Source organism: Jaculus jaculus, chromosome 20, assembly GCF_020740685.1.
Source record: "Jaculus jaculus isolate mJacJac1 chromosome 20, mJacJac1.mat.Y.cur, whole genome shotgun sequence".
Classification (NCBI taxonomy): domain Eukaryota; kingdom Metazoa; phylum Chordata; class Mammalia; order Rodentia; family Dipodidae; genus Jaculus; species Jaculus jaculus.
The window spans coordinates 11,046,127-11,063,722 of NC_059121.1; the positions used below are offsets into that span (position 1 = coordinate 11,046,127).

A 17,596-nucleotide genomic window follows, 5' to 3' on the forward strand; every position below is an offset into this window, starting at 1 on the left:
AATAAACATAGCATGGTGCTGGCATAGAAACAGGATTATAGACCAATGGAAGAGATTCAAGAACCTGGACTTTTGGGTCAAGCAACTACAGATACTTGATATTTGACAAAGGCCCTAACAATGTAGGCTGGAAAAAAGATAGCATCTTCAACCAATGATGCTGGAAAACTGGAAAAGGAAACTCATTCCACACATCTTTCCATGCACCGAAGTCACGTCTGAGTGGATCAAAGACCTCATCTAAAGCAAGAAACTTGTATATTACTGGATAAAAAATATGAGGAACTTTCTATGACATAGGAATGGGAAAAGACTTCTTGAATAAAACCCCAGTAGCTTCGGAACTTAAACAACCACTCAAACATTGGTCTGTCATGAAGCTGAAAAATTTCTTCACAGACAAACATTATATAAACAGAGTCAATAGATTACCCCCAGAATGGGAGAAAATTTTGCTGGTTCTACAACCGACAGAAGCCTAATTTCTAGAATCTACAAAGAACTCAAAAACCTAAACAGTAAAAGGTCAAACAACCCACTCAAAAAATGGGGCAATGAATTGGACAGAAGTTCTCAGAGGAAGAAATACAAATGGCAAACACACACTTAAGAAAATGTCCCTCTTCTCTAACCATTAGAGAAATGCAAATTAAAGCCACTATGAGGTGGAAATCGTACCCCAGTAAGGATAGCAAACATTACAAAATCAAATGAGGGCTGGAGAGATGGCTTAGTGGTTAAGGCATTTGCCTGCAAAGCCAAAGGATCCCAGTTCAATTCTCCAGGACCCACGTAAGCCAGATGCACAAGAAGGCACATGCACATCTGGAGTTCCTTTTCAGTGGCTGGAGGCCCTGGTGGGCCCATTCTCTCTCTCTCCCTCTAATAAATAAATAAATAAAATATATTGAAAAATCAAATGAAACTAAATGCCAGCAAAGTAGTGGAGAAATAGGAACCCTCACCCACTGTTGCTGGGAATGTAAGATGGTACAGCCTCTAAGGGAAACAATATTGAGACTCCTAAAAAGGTTGACTGTAGAGTTACCAGTTATAGTTATTCCCTTACTGGGCATTTACCCTAAAAGCTCCATGCCTCAGCTCAGACAGATTTGGTCAACCATGTCTGTAGATCCTAATTCATAATAGCTAGGAGCTTGAATCAACCCAGATGTCCATAATTACATGAATGGATAATGAATATGTGGTATATTTACATGATGGAACTCTACACAGTAATAAGTAAAAATAGCCCATGAGATTTGAAGAAAAATAGTTGAGACTGGAACAGGTCATTCTCAGTGAACTCACATAATCACAGAAAGATAAATGTTGCATGATCTCACTCATCTGTGGCTCCTAACCTGAATTAGCCCAAGATGCTGACATACCTAATTAGCATCTCGAGGACCGGACAACAGGGAGAGTAGGGAGGAAGGGGAGGATAAGGGTGGGCTGGATAACATAAAACTGGACCCAAATGGCAATGGTACCACGAATTCTACATCCTAAAAGACAGAATAAATGGGTGAACCTTCATCAGGTCCTAGGGAGAACACCTGAATCAGAGGGCCCTGGAGAGGGGAAGATGAAGACTAACCATAAACTTCTTATGCTTCTCTCTCTCTCTCTCTTATCTTTATCTCCTTTTTATTACCTATCTTTTTCTTCCTTCTTTTACTTGGTGCTGGCCAGCAACTCCCAATACCAGCATGTGGTTAACATCCACAATGAGCTGTGGTCAGAGAGACCTACAAGGTTTCCCAAAAGTAGGCAGATTTTTGTCAGAGAACTTGATGACCCATTAAAGGTTAGTGGCAAGACCCTACTGTTGAAGACACCATATGCTGTTGGTATGGAAAATGGAGTGACCTATCTGGAATCTGGAAGAGAGTCACTCCCCAGATAGTTACCTTCTGTAGTGCCAGAAGGTGTTACATGAGTGATTGAGGGAAACTGACCAACATCTGCACAAGCAACTCATGGCCTAAGCTACCCGTAACAAACAACCTGATGTGATGCTCACACAAGTGTAATAGTGGCACACAGCCATGGTGGGAAACCAACTGCTCTTGATTTGGCTAAAAGATCCACTATGTGGAATGGAACTCATAGCTGGAGATGGGAAACAAGTCAGAACCATATCCAAAAAATGAGCCCACTCTCCACTATCTAGCTCCCACCAATTATGGGCTACAAGAAGGCCTACACCTATTAAGTTCTCTCTAAAATAATAATGGTTATCCCATTTATCTGGTGCTCAATTCACTCTCCATTGGAGAATTCAATTCTCTTTCTCAGATGGACTCATATCCCGAGGAAAGAATCATCCCTTTGCACTTCAGCAGGGATCCAGCTGAAACCAAGAGTACTTGGGGGAATGAGCAAGAGTGTTGCTTTCTTGGTGAACCTGGTACCAGCACAAGGGGGAAGAAGATAGACATAGAGAACTCTGAACTCCTACCAAACCACATATTCAGAGACACAGAGGCTCCCAAGACCTCATCACTGAAGTAGACCTAAAATGAACCCAATATGGTTGAGGGATATTTGTGGAAGAGGGGGTGGAAAGATTGCTACCGCCACGTGTTGTGATGTTATACACAGAGACACTGCCTCTTACCTATAACTGATGGCAAAACCCACAATGCATGACCCCACTACCCAACAAGGAGGGTCCCTACAAAGGGGACAGGACAGGGAGGAGGCTAAGGCTGGTACAAACATGTCTGTATACATAATTAATTTTTTTAAAGAAAGAAAGAATGACAGTTCCCAGACAGTCTGTTTAGTGCTGAAAAGCATTACATGAGCTATGGGGGAAAATGGTCAACAACAGTCTGAGCAAGCAGAGGTCTATGCTACCCAGAAGCAAAGAGCCTGATACGAAGTACACACTAGTGCAATAGTGGCACACAGCCTCGGAGGGTAAGCAATAGCATTATGATTGGCTAAGAGATCCCATCAGGGTAAAGGAACCTATATCTTGAATTGGGAACCAGATCAGAATCCTATGGAGACAAAGATTATGTTCTCCATTGTTAAGCCCTCACTATTTTTGACTAAAAGAAGGGTTACATAAATTCTCCCTAAATTAATAATGCTTATCCCATTTAATCTATGTTTATTCACTCTCCATTGGAGAATCCATTCTAATTTTTCAGAAGACAGTGAGACCAAAGGATATAAACCACACCTTGTGCTTCAGCCAAGCTGCAACTGAATATAAAGAGGAATTGGGAAGATGAGGAAGAGTGCTGCTTCCATACTGTTCCTGATAATCACTGTCAGGGTGTAAGAGACAGACCCAGAGGATACTCAATACCTACCAAAGCAGAGATCCAGGGATGCCTAAGAGCTCATCACTGAAGTAGACTTAAAATTCACCCTCAATGGCTCAGGGAATTTTGAGGAAGAAGGGGCGGAAAGATTGTAATAGCCACAGGTTGAAACATCATCCCCAGATGCATACCCTACACCCCAAAATAACTGACTGCTGCTCATACAGTGCATAATGCACAACCTCATAGGGACTACCTGCAACCTCACTGAGGACCACTCCCAACGTAATGGGGGCTGGGACAAGGGAAAAGAGGATACCAAGACATGATGTATCCATATGAAACATCTTGTTAATAATAACAATAATAATCATATAAGAAACAAGTCCATAACCCAGGAAATAGGTATAAAATTAATGAGAAACCTTAGCAGAAGTATTGTTCAATGCATTTGATAGGTGTGTGTAAGAAAATGAACCCCTATTACGTTTGGTGGGAATGGAATTCCCCATCCTTATTGTTAACTGCATTGTTTTTCTCTCACAAGATGCAGCTATATCAATCATGGGTATAAAATTAAAGGAAGTATTGTTAGGAGATATAAGAAATGCTTGTTGTATAATTTTCATCAATTTATTGGTCACAATGTCAGGTTATAAAACATACGTTAACATCTAACCAAAGAATGGATAAAGAAAATAAGAACTGTATTCACCTTTTTGTTTTGTTTTGTTTTTTGAGGTAGCGCCTTATTCTAGTCCAGGCTGACCCGGAATTCTCTATGGAGTCAAAGGGTGGTCTCAAAATCATGGCAATCCTCCTACCTCTGCCTCCCGAGTGCTGGGATTAAAGGCATGCACCAACATGCCTGGCTGTATGCACAAAATCTATTCTTCAGTCATTAAGAAGGATAAAATCTCATCATTTGAAAGAAACCCATAGTTTTTCCTATGCTAAATAAGTGATCCAGACAGAAAAGTACAAGGCATAAGACGGGCGTGGTGGTGCATGTCTTTAATCCCAGCACTTGGGAGGCAGAGGTAGGAGGATTGCCATGAGTTTGAGGCTACCCTGAGACTCCATAGAGAATTCCAGGTCTGCCTGGGCTAGAGTGAGACCCTAACACGAAAAACCAAAAAAAAAAAAACAAAAAAAAATTAAAGTAGAAGTCATGGTTTACTTCATACATGAAGGTGCACTAAAAAAAAAAAACAAAAAAACTCATAAACTGGGCATGGTGGAACATGGTTTTAGTCACAGCTCCTGGGGCCAGACCTAATAGGATTTGCGATGAGTTCAAGACCACAATGAGACAATAATGAACTCCAGGCCAGCCTGATCTAAAGCAAGACCATGCCTTAAAATGCATCTTATAAGACTGAGTAAATGGATATATCAACAGTACCTGCATTAAAGTGTTCAAAAAATCCTTTAACTTAACTATTTATGTGTTTTCTTATCTGTTTATTTCTTTGAACACATTTATAGCATGACAGGTACTCTGTCATCACAACCAAATCAAGATAATTGTGTCTCCTCTTGCAACTGGATTTACCTGGATGCTGGGGACTTTTACCTGTGCCAGAAGGCTTTGAAATCCAGTAGCTTTAACCACTTAGTATTTCCAGACATATCCACCTTTTCTTGAAACAAATTTTGAATTTATTGATTTTTTATTTAGATAATTACTTGAAGCATTGTCTCACAATAGACCAGGCTAACATGGAACTCTCTAAACCTCAACCAGGGTTTGAACTCAAGTTGATCTTCTGACATCTATCTCCCAAATGCTAGGATATGCTATCTCCCAAATCTATCTATCTCCCAAATGCTAGGATTTAATGTCACCAGACTTAATGCATGAGGCATTAAGTCTGGTGACATTAAAGTATTGTCTCATAAAATGAGTGAAAGAATAATTCTCTACTCACAGAAATTATAACATTTAATTAGTAAGCACTATGTAATATCATACATACATAATTTTAGAGATGAGTAAGTGAAAAGACTGCTCCTGGCTAGGCAGACCCCCCAAAATTGGTCCCTTTGGCAGACTTTAGGAATTACATGCTTATGGATGAAAGATGAGAGACACTGGAAGGGACACTTTGTCTAAGCCAATTTAATATTGAAAAACGTAGGCTGGGGAAATGGCTTAGCAGTTAAGCCGCTTGCCTACAAAGCCAAAGCACCCAAGTAAGCCAGATGTACAAGTGGGAACACACATCTGGAGTTTCTTTGCAGCAGCTGAAGTCCTTAGCATGCCCATTCTCTCTCTCACTCTCTCTTTCTCTCTCTCCATCTTTTCCCTCAAATAAATAAATTAAATAACATATTGAACATACACCAGTGAAGTTTATTGTCAGGAGAAGGAGGATCTAATATGAAGCAAGGTAGAAATCACTGTTTTCCAAATTCTAGATTTGTACATTGGAGTATAAAAAAATTAGATACACTTGACTGTGGGAATATACTGCTCAGTAAAAGGCAAATAAATTTTGGCTCATTCATTAAGTGGTATGTTGGGAAGAAAAGACCAAGAGATACACCAAGTGATAGTGTTACCCATATATATACTCCTTACTCTTTATTCACGACTTTGAAAGAGAAAATTAAGAAAGAAAGTTGACACTTACCGGGAAAGCTTTTTCTTTAAGTGTTTTTCTCTCCTAGGCTCTGGTGATATCACAATTTCAAAACTACAATCCTTCCACATATCTCCTGCATTTTCTGTGCTTTCCTTTATTCTCCAAAAGCAGTTTGTTTCTGTCAAACTGCAGAAGAGGATAGAAAGCATCACAAGAAATAAGACAAACATAAAAGGAAGCAGCTTCCCCATGTCTCAAAGCTCTCATCTGAGCTCAGATGCAATGTTCAACATCCAGTACATACACAAGTCATATATGCATGCTTGTGTGTGTATCTATCCTCAACACTACTGCTGACTAGAGGGGATATTTATATCCCTCATTTCTTTCTTCCCAGCTTGTGTCACCCTCCCTTGAGGTGGACAGAACACAGCCCTGGGGCTCTGCATCTGAGCTCTACATCAAGGTCAAAAAATACACATTGAAAAACATGTTTTGAAGATCATCTCTTGTTTCAGGTGCTGTGGTTTCATGCATATCCAGGGATGGATGCCACTGGGAAAAGCTCCTGAACACATTTGGTCCCAGACTAATGTCAACAAGCCATTTGGATGAAAAGAACCTGAAATCATGTAAGTGATTTCTTTAGCACATCTAAAAACAGACATGAGATGAGAAGTTCAGAAAATTGTCTTGCCCATCATAGCTCATGCAAAATGTGCAGCATTATTTCCACTATTGTTCAAGCATTGGAGAGGATCCTCACATACTTCATTTCCATCAGCATCATAGCATTTACTGTGTGGTCCATGCATTTCTCCATAGCAGTTTCATGCCTGTAATACCCCTCAACTCTGCTTTTCCCATTGTCTGAGTATACAATAAAGGAAATAATCATGACAGTCCAGAAATTCAAGTTGGTCTCTCAGTATCAATACAGACATGAAGCTTTATGCTTTTGTTCTAAAACATGACCTCCATCCATATTCCTCAGTTCCCACAGACCAGTACCCCATGATGACCCAGTTCCTCATCTTTAACATTAGTTTTCGCCACCATTTATTCTTATCTGAACTATGCACTTCCACTACCTGGGTGAGAAATTATTTTTTAGTTGTTGCTTTCACATTATGTGTTGCCAGGTGGACAGTAAATAAATGAGTAGGGAATGAGGAGCCTGTTTCTATTAATATGGAGTGCATAGAAAATTGCACAAATTTAGGGTAAGTAAGTTTATGTGACTTGAGATAGATGTTGGAACTTGAAATAAGGCTCAAATGTCCTAATTTATTTCCTTATTTTGCATATGATCAATATTTAAACATCATTACTCACTGGTTCTAAATCTGGGAAGAATGCTCCTGGAGGAGTCTAAGAGGAGGAGGATTCTAAGAGACAAGATTCTGAGAGAAAATATGGAGAATCAACCATGAAAGGGGGAGGAAATTCATCCTTAAGGATGGAAAGCAAAAGTTTTGTGCACAATATTGAGCATGTTGTCATTAGTATTTAACATAGTTATTTCCTTATTTTACTTTTAGTTCATATGCAACTCTACGAATTTATATGAAATATAAGTGTGCGTGATATTATAATTTGAGCATATTGCTCTTCCATCACCTATGTTTATCCCTCACTCTATTCTCACGTTATCCATTCCTTACCCCAAATATTCCCCCTTGTGTTTCATGTAACATACATTGATTTGTGTTTTATATGAGAGCAAGTGTATCTTTCTTCTTAGGTATTTTGGTAATCAAAATGGTTTAATGATTACTGTTCAGGCATCATTTAACAGTGTGGGTATAGCCATGTGAGCTAAGCACATTTTGTAGCACACTTCCAAATGTTGCAGTTTTTGAAATATGTACACATCTGAAAACTAGTCCCTAAGAATGAGCACATACAATTACAAATATATATTCTAAATTTGATAAGGTAAATATAAACAGGTGCAGTGAATCCTTCCAAAGAGAAACCCACAAGACTTTTGTAACAGAATCACCTGGTTGCTTGTAACAGGAATGTGCAAAATTAAAGCATGGTAAACTGATATTTACATAAATATCAATTAGTTTATACATTGTCAATGATCTTCTAATGTAGGTTTGGGTGGGTCAATTTTTTTTCCTCAGTGGAGAAGTTATCAATAGATGCTAACCTTCAACACTTTAAAATGACACACGTAATAATCCTTATCTGGCCAATTCCTCGAGTGAAAAAGTAACTTTAAGATAGCAATTTATTACTTTTAAACAAATGCTTCTAAACAAATCTTGCCATCCTAAGCAGAAAAGAATGCCAGACGCTGTAAGATTTACATTAACAAGTCACCACTACCCAGACACCCACTTCTCTTAGGATGTCATTACCTCTTGAATTCTACCTTAATTTTAAAGTTTTTTTCTTCCTTCTTTGTTAATTTTGGTAAATTAGGGACATTTAAAAAGGAAGTTTGTGGGGCTGAGGAAATAGCTTATTGGTTAAGGCGTTTTCCTGTGACGCCTAAGGACCCAGGTTCAATTCCTCAGAACCCACATAAGCCAGATGCACAAGGGGCACATGCATCTGGAGTTCGCTTGCAGTGGCTGGAAGCTCTGAAGCACCCATTCTGTCTATTGGCCCCTCTCTCTCTCAAATAAAGAAATAATTTTTTTTTAAAAAAAGGAAGTTTGTGTCAAAACAGATAGCACTACAGAAAACAATATCTAAGTTTGGACCCTGGCAACCAGTTTCCCATTGCTCATCTGAAGGACTGCTAAGTGGTAAATTTTCAGTCATTTTCCCTCAATAGGACTTATCCCCTCTCAAAATGGACTGAGTGCCAGGCAGAATGGGCATTTTTTTTTTCTTTGTGCAAAACACTTAGCACTTCAGAAATTAAACCTGGCCTACTCATTCTAAAATCTTATAGAACTGGGAGGACAAAGAATGAATACTTAACTTTCATCAACTCTGGTTTGCATTCCCCTAACCCATCTTTTTTTTTGGGGGGGGGGGTTTCGAGGTAGGGTCTCACTCTGGCTCAGGCTGACCTGGAATTCACTATGTAGTCTCAGGGTGGTCTCGAACTCTTGGCGATCCTTCTACTTCTGCCTCCCATGTGCTGGGATTAAAGGCGTGAGCCACTTCCGGCCAAGATGGCTACCGCCTAACTGCGCTGCAGATACCAGGGAAAGAAAGGCAAGAAATTAAGGGTTATCAGGGTCTTCTTGCCAGTGGGAGGGCACAGAGTGGGGAAAAACAGGGAAGCACATATCCCGCCTTGGGTGTGTAGTCTACCCCCACACATACAGCCGCCACGCCCCTCACCCCCCGCCCCACGCCCCACACCGTGTGGCTGTGCTCCAATCGCGTGCCCGCCAGCCCTCTGTGCTGACATGTGGGGACCTCCGCCTTTGTGCTCTGATCCTGCACGTTGGCCAGCCACACTGTTCTGGGTTCGCAAGCCCGCAGGGGCCAACACTGCTGTGATTAAGAGGCTGCCAGATCCCCTGCTGCTGTGCTCCCATGGCTTGCCTGCTGGCCAGCCTCTGCTGTGTCCTGATCCCGTGCCCGCATCAGCTGCCTCTGCACTACAATTGCACATGCAGGGGACCCAGTCCCACAGCAAGGGCCACACAAGTCCATACTGAGTCACTAGCAGCAGCTCAGGTGCCATCCCCTACCTTGCCACCCATCCCCCACTCCCCTGAGGTGGGTGAGCGCAGACTATTTGCAGTTCCCAGTGTTCCCAGCCAGAGTTTGGGCAGCTTCAGGGCTTGCTACCTCAGTCCCCTTTCAAACTCGAAGGCAGGCAGCTTTGGTGCATTATTGGGTGAGAATTCAGGCAACTTTGGCACCCCTGTCAGGCAATAGATAGGTGGGTTTGGCAAGAGAGAGCAAAAACCCAGGCTGCTTGCAACTACCCCAGGCTGCCTTGGATTCTCATTAAGCTAGATCCCAGGCTGCTTCACCCACCTACCTGCCCATACACTGACATGGGTAGACCACAGCGCAAAAGAAATAACATGAATCTGTAAATCTAAAATAAACCCTTTTATCATATAAGCTGTTTCTTTTTGGGTGTTTGTCTCAGCAATGGGAAGGTAACTGCAAAAGTAGATTTAAGATAAAATTAATTCATCAGCAGCCTCACAACTGATATGGTGAATGTCTTTCCTAAATGCTATGTGAGATTTGACTTTGATGGAATAGTAGAGGCTCTAACAGATCTCAGTGGTCTGGATTCACATAGAAGTCAGTATTTTGTTGTGCCTCAGAACTCAGTATACTTAAAGACATTCTATAATTGGACAACCCAACCACACGTCCAATGTGACAGCCATATTTTTCCATAGGTGAGTAATATTTAGATCAAATGACAGTCTCATGTTGAATTGTAATTTCTTCTCTATACCTACTCACAATATGCAGAATACGTGGGGTTCAATAAATTCTAGGCCCAGATGTGTTTTGGTTCATGGCAGACTTCAGAAGCACTGGAATCAATGGACATTAATGGACTGCCATGAATATATAATGGTCCAGGTGAAACAGAACAAACTTCATCTGTACATTAGCAAATATCCTTCCCACAGAACATGTTATACACATTTTTTCCCAGGCAAGAAAGAATTCTTAACGGATATATCTCACTCAACCTTTCAGTAACAAGTTATGGTCAATGCCGAAGATATTGGGCTTACCTACAATAATGTTGCCATGCACCAAAAAACGGAAAGAATTAGTCTTTTATTTGATAATTTTTGCTTATTTTTCATTCTCTATTTGGCTTAAATCTATGACAATTTGGAATTCTTTTCAAATGGATTATAATGAATTTAAATATATCTTTATTGTCCTATAAAATGTTTCATTATCAATTGGAAAAAACTGCTGAACAGTTAAAGACGCTTGCTTGAAAATCCTGATGACTCACGTGCAATTCCACGGTATGAATGTGTGATGGTTTGATTCAGGTGTCCCCATAAACTTTGGTGTTCTGCATGCTAGGTTCCACAACTGATGGTACTTAGAAATTAAACCTTCCTGGAGTTGGTGTATTGTTGGGTGCAGATTATGGTTGTTATAGCAAGTTTCTCCAAGACAGTTTTTGGCACATTCTCCTGTTCCTGATGACCAATTTATGTTGGCCAGGGGGTGAGATCCACCCTCTACTCATGCCATCATTTATCCATGCCATTGTAGAGATTCTTCTTGAGTCTGTAAATCACAACAAACCTTTTTTTTCCCCAAAGCTGCTCTTGGTTGGGTGATTTCTGACAGCAATGTGAACCTGACTGCTACAGTAATAATGAGAGTGTTCTAGAAAAACAGAATTGTAAGGATGGATTTCTCTAGTGGTCTTGGTGCTATCTGGGGTTGGCTTACAAATTCAGTGCTAATAAAGTCCCTATTGGTAATAAGGAGAGCACGTTACTGGAAATAATGAGGGCACTAGTAATACATGGTATGAGCTATATTAAAGAATTCTGTGTGATAGATGTATTTGGCAATCCTGAGTCATATCTTGTGAAGAGCAAGGAATTTAGTGACTCTGTATTTAAAACATTTGAATATTTGAGGAAGAAGAAGAGAAATAATAAGGCTGGTTGCTTGCTTCTAGCATTTCTGTACAAACTATTGAGGGGAACAACAGAAGCTCAGAAAGGAAAATTCCAAGCTTAAGACCCACATACATGATCTCAAGGTTTCTAAAAGTGCTCTGGAGGAGAATTTCCTTTCTAGCTAGAACAGGGCTCAAAATTCAGAAAACCAAACCCAAGCTCTCATTGTAAGATTGGCTAACTTGCACTTGAATGTTCATATTCATATATTAATGCTACTCTCACTTATGATTAGAAAAGCTTCTCTTTTCAGATGGAAGTGACCACTGGGATGACCCAAAAGACAACATAGTTCTGAGAAGAAATGACAGAGGAGTGTTCAGTGCTGAAACATCTCTACCACACCCCCCAAGGCTCAGGGTCCATTGTGGAAGAGGTGGCAGACAGAACGTAAGAGCCAAAGGAAGTGTACCACTCCTTACAATGCAATTGTCCAGACAGAAATTGGCCATGATATCCATGACCTCGCAGTGCCTAGCAGTACCTTCACAAGACCCTCATAATAGGATAAAAAGACAGTGACATCAAAATAAAAGAGGGACTAATGGAGAGAGGGAGGAGATATCATGGATAGTAGAGTTGTGAATGGGAAAGTTCGGGAAGGGAGGGAAATGTTGTGGTTTATTATGTGTACGTATAGAAGTTTTCAATTGAAAAAAACAGTATCGCAGCCCTGGAGGGATTGCAGAAATTAATGCTACCATAAAGGACTCAAAGGATGCATGGTTGGTGGTTCCCTACACATCTCCCTTTAACTCTCCTATTTGGTCTCTTTATAAGGTAGATGGATCCTGAAGAATGCCAATGAATTATCAGAAACTTAATCAGGTGGTGACTCCAATTCCAGCTGCTGTACCAGATGTGGTATATTTGCTTGAGCACATTAACACAACTCCTGGTATCTGGTGTGCAGCTATTGATTTTGTGAATGCATTCTTCTCCATATCTATCCATAAGGACCACCAGAAGCAATTTGCCTTAGCTGACAAGGTCAGCAGTATACCTTTAATGTTTTACTTCAAGGTTATAGAGACTCTCCAGCCCTGTGTCATAGCTTAGTTTGCAGGGGTCTTGATCACCTGTTCCTTCCACAAGGTGCCACAATGGTCCATTATATTGATGGCATTGTGCTGATTGGATTGAATGAACAGGAGGTGGCAGCCACCCTGCAGTTGCTGGCACAACATATGTGCATCACGGGATGGGAAATAAATCCATCCAAATTTCACCTCAGTGAAATTTCAAGGAGTTCAGTGTGTGGACCATGCAAGGATTTTCTTTCTAAGGTGAAGGATAAGTTGTTGCATCTGACCCCTTCTACAGAAAGAAGCACAATGTCTTGGGTCTATTAGATTTTGGAGACTGCACATTCCTCAATGGGTGTCTTATCTTGTCCCATATATCAAGTGACTCAGAAAGCTACTAGTTTTCACTGGGGCCCTGAACATGAGAAGGCTCTTCAACAGGTCCAGGATGTTGTGCAGGCTCCTCTTCCCCTTGGGCCATAGGATCTAGCAGATCCGATGGTACTTCAGGTGTTGGTGGCAGCTAGGGATGCCTTTTGAAGCTGTTCACAGGCCCCAGTAGGTGAGTCACAGTGGAGGCCCTTGGGATTTTGTAGCAAGGCTGTGCCATCACCTGCAGATAATTGTTCTTCCTCTGAGAGATGGCTCTTGGCTTGGCCTGCTATTGGGCCTTAGTGGAACCTGAATTTTTGACAATGGGCATCAAGTTACTATGTGACATGAGCTTCCCATTATGAGCTGGGTGATATCTGACCCACCAAGACATAAAGTTGGACATACACAGCAACAATCTATCATCAAGTGGAAATGGTATATAAGTGACCAGGCTCAAATAGGCCCTGAAGGCACAAGTAAGTTACATGAGGAAGTTGCCCAAATGCCTATGGTTTCTATTCCTGTAACAATGCCTTCCGTCTCCAAGCATGCACCTATGGCATCATAGGGGGTACCTATGATCAACTGACTGAGGTGGAGAGCACAAGGGTATGGTTTCCAGATGGTTCAGCATGTTACGTGGGAACCTCCCAGAAGTGGACAGCTGCAGCATTACAGCCTCTTTCTGGGACAACTCTTAAGGACTGTGCTAAAGGGAAGTCTTCACAATGGCAGAAGTTTGGCCAGTGCACATGGTTGTGCATTTTGCCTGGAAAGAAAAATGAGCAGATTTGCCATTATACACTGATTCATGGGCTGTGGCCAATGATTTGGCTGGATGATCTGAGGCTTGGGAGGAGCACAATTGGAAAATTGGTGAGAAGGACATTTGGGGAAGGTGTATGTGTATAGAATTCTCTGAGTGGGCAAAGGATATAAAGATACTTGTGTCCCATGTGAATTCTCATCAGAAGATGGCCTCATCAAAGGATGATTTTAGTAATCAAGAAGAAAAGCTGACCCATTCTGTGGATAGTGGTCAGCCTCTTGCCTTAGCCATCGCTGTCATTGCCCAATGGTCTTATGAATAAAATGGCCAAGGTGGAAGGGATGTACATTATGCATGGGCCCAACAACATGGACTTCCACTAACTAAGAACATGTGACCAGTTACAATAATGAGTACTGTAGTTGCAATGTTTCTATTCTACCTTGCTTTGTACTGGGGAAAGATTTTACATTTCTGGTTGTACATGGGATAGTTATAACATGTTAGGTGGAATTATGAGTTTTTTTTTTACTATTTTCATTTGGAAATTAAGTATGATGTAAGGAGATATGGTTTGCTGTCAAGTTGACAAGGAGTGAACTTCTGATGGTTAAGGTGTTGTCAACTTGATCTGTTTAGTAATCCCCTCAAATCCTTTTCAGGTGGGTTTCTGAGGTTGCTTCCAGGAAGGATTAATTGAAGGAGGAAGTTTTTCCCCCTCAGTAAGCCCTTCCCCCAGAGAGGATGACACCTCTCAGATGGGAACTTTATATACGGAACCTCTGTATGAAAGAGTCCCTTCCTTCCACTTGGCTGCCAGAGCTGCTGGCGGCCTTCTAATGTGGATTGAAGACCAGCATGGACTAAAGACCAGCATCAACTGAACACCCAGGTGAAATGAAAACCAGTGACTCCTCAGGAAGCCTTCATTCAGGCCTTCAGTTGATTGGGACTGATAAGACATCTAGCCATGTGGACTGAGCAGCTACCACGTTCCTTGATTCTCAGACCTGCAACTTCTATTGGACTACTGTAAACTAATCCTACAAATCTCCCCACCCCCTTGTTAAAAATAGAATTCATTCTAGCAGTTCTGGTCCTCTAGAGAACCCTGACTAATATAGATGGCATGTGCAGTTCTGTTGTACACTTCTGTTTATAGTGGCAAACATCCCTGGACCTCTCTCACTTGCAATCTCCTCACAGATAAATTATTTTTAAGTGTTTCATTATAAGCTAACATTTGAGTGCCTTTTATAATGCATTTTGGCTCTGTGCACATTTTAACAATAAATTTTTTACCAGGGTCTGTTCTTGAACATAAGCCCTATGTGAACCAGCATGCAAGGCAAGGTACTACCACTACTGTTACAGGCCAAATCTCCTGTGTTCTTGTCTTCACTCTATGAATAAAATAGACATGAAGACTGCAAAGGAAGAACAAATGAAGACTTTATTACATGGGAATACAATTGAACTTTGAATGTTCTGAACTCCTACTATAGATGGGATTCGGTTCCCAACTGAGCAGACTTAATGGTAATAGTGACAGCTGTGATCTCCAGGCTTTCAGTGGTATCAGTTATCAACCTAGAGTTCACAAGGGTAGAAGTTTCAGCTCTGATTCATGACCTGTCAGGATACCCATCAACAAGTGTTGTTATGCCCTTGGTGGAACTTGGAATACCAGGAAAGTGTGGTCAGTTAAAAATGGGAGCTAGTAACTACCAGTGGATAAGTGGATTTCTTTCATTGAACCAGGAGCTGATACTGCCAGAGCAAATGTGGGTCCCAGTATAGTATGTCCTAAATGGTCTACTTGGTTTATAAATCCAGGTAGATAGATCTTTACCACAATAGCAGTTCTGGATCTTCAGAGTCAAGAGCAAGTCTAGCACCCTGAACAAAAAGAACTCTGGGAACTCTCAGGACAAGAAGTGTGTCCAAGACTCCTACCACAAATGGCAAGAAGGGGCCCTTAGAAGAAAGAAGTGGTCTAGCAGCCCCAGTACACGTAGCTGCATGCATCTTACACTCAAGGTAGGTCATCTGCACAGGTCTCTTTTCTCTTGAGCATATTGTAAGTCAGATGAGAGGACTGATAAAGAGCACAGTGAGGCTGTGCACAAGCTTTACATAGACTCAGGTGGACTGTGTGGGTGAATGTATGTCCTTAAGGTGAACATCAAGGACACAAATTAAGAGTCTGCCAATCTGGAAAAAACAAACAAACCCACATGTGGTTAGGCAAAACATGGTTACTCTATTTGTCTTGTTTTTGTGGTGATTTAGTTCAAGAGATGGTAGCATTGTACAAATCCAATCAGAAAGCTGTTAGACACACTCATGGTAGTCATGCCACTATTGTAACTATGGGCATATCATGACCAGAGGCCAGTTGTGGAGGACAGGGATGGGTGGGGCTGTTGATGACTTACTCTATCAATGGCTTCCACAGCACCTTCTCTCACAAAGACAGCCAGCTAGTATGGAAAAGGCTTTGAAGCCAGTACCAACATAATTTCTTCACATACTGAAATGTAGGATGTGCCAGAGTAGAGATATAAACAAGCCATTAGGAAACTTACTACTTGATAAGCCCATTTAAAATATGAATTTTAAAATAAGAATTTGTTTTAAGGGCCAGGTCTTGGCTGTGTAAAGGGACTTCTAGATGCCATAGATTATTAACCAAAAGGTTCTGGGCTGGAGAGATCACTCAGTGAGTGATTAAGGCTATTGTTTGCAAAACCTAAACATCCTAGTTTGATTCCCCAGGACCCACATAAAACCAGATGCACAAAGTGTCCCAAACATCTGGAAATAGTTTACAGTGGCTAGAGCCCCCTGTGCACTCATTCTCTCACTTTCTTTTTCTTATTTATATAGTATTTTTAGAGTGCCATATGTTCTAATTTTAGTTGTCCTAAGGTAAATAACAGGTTATTAAACTAAAGCATCCAATCACTATTGTATGATTCTAAACATGCACATGTGAAAAAATTCTGAAATTCAAATAATTCATAGCATGTGAATTCTACTTAAGTCCAAATGATACTATGCCCACTAGAGATTTGCTCAAAAAGTGTCACATCCACCCACTATGTATCACATATAGCTATTTTGACACTATAGCAGTGGAGAGTCACAGCAATCACAGAGACCATGTGATCATAAATCTGACCATTACAAATAAATATACTATAATTAATTTACTCTGAATGTTGCCGAAAATAAAGTTACAGTTAGTTTCATAGCTGCCTAATCAAATAAGAGCCAATGCCCAATAAATTCAAATCACATAAACTAAATATACAAACTCTAGCATTATGCTGTTTGTTGATTTGCTGGACTGGAATCATCATATCCATGTTTGTGGAGGAAGGACCAGGCAGTTTAATTCCTTTGAGTGGGCAGAGACCCAATTGGGGAAGATGAACATTTCTGGAGGGGGATCAATGTAGTTACGGTCTCTGAAATGTCCACTCAGTTACTGACAGGATTGTGTTTTGTGTAGTTTGGCAAATTAAAAAAGAATAAATATAATATTGCATACCTATTGTAGAGAACAATGTGTTACATTATTGACACTGACACATTATCAATTAATGTATCTTTTTACAATTTTATTGTAGTTTGGAGGATGTGGTCCCTAATTTTACTCATAACGGAAAAGCAGCCTACCACAAATATATATAGTTTCATAAACCAACAATGGACAAATGTTTGAATCTTTTTTATTATTTTTTCTTAAATGGGATAGAACCCTGGGTGTCACACAAGCTAAACACAATCATAAATAACACTACCAGGTGGACATGGTGGTGTAAGCCATTAAGCCCAGCACTTGAGAGGCAGAGGTAGGAGAATCACCATGAATTCAAGGCGACCATTACAATACATAGTGAATTCCAGGTCAGGCTGGGCTAGAGGAGCCACCATACCTCAC

General features: G+C 40.8%; 3 protein-coding genes across 3 annotated transcripts in view; 1 reads left to right on the forward strand and 2 right to left on the reverse strand.

The window, feature by feature from the left end:
• Window positions 1-6,120, reverse strand: part of LOC123456292 (vomeronasal type-2 receptor 116-like) — a 38,057-nt gene extending 31,937 nt beyond the window's left edge. Inside the window, exon 1 of the mRNA XM_045139091.1 lies at window positions 5,918-6,120. Coding sequence (XP_044995026.1) covers window positions 5,918-6,120 — 203 coding nt within the window. The remainder of the gene's footprint in view (window positions 1-5,917) is intronic.
• The window catches only part of LOC123456275 (zinc finger protein 585A-like), a 649,667-nt gene that overhangs the window by 418,546 nt on the left and 213,525 nt on the right, over window positions 1-17,596 (forward strand).
• LOC123456293 (vomeronasal type-2 receptor 116-like) overlaps window positions 6,326-17,596 on the reverse strand; it is a 41,669-nt gene continuing 30,398 nt past the window's right edge. Inside the window, exons 7-8 of the mRNA XM_045139092.1 lie at window positions 11,551-11,599; window positions 6,326-6,491 (exon numbers count right to left, since the gene is read on the reverse strand). Of these exons, the coding sequence (XP_044995027.1) occupies window positions 6,326-6,491; window positions 11,551-11,599 (215 nt within the window). The remainder of the gene's footprint in view (window positions 6,492-11,550; window positions 11,600-17,596) is intronic.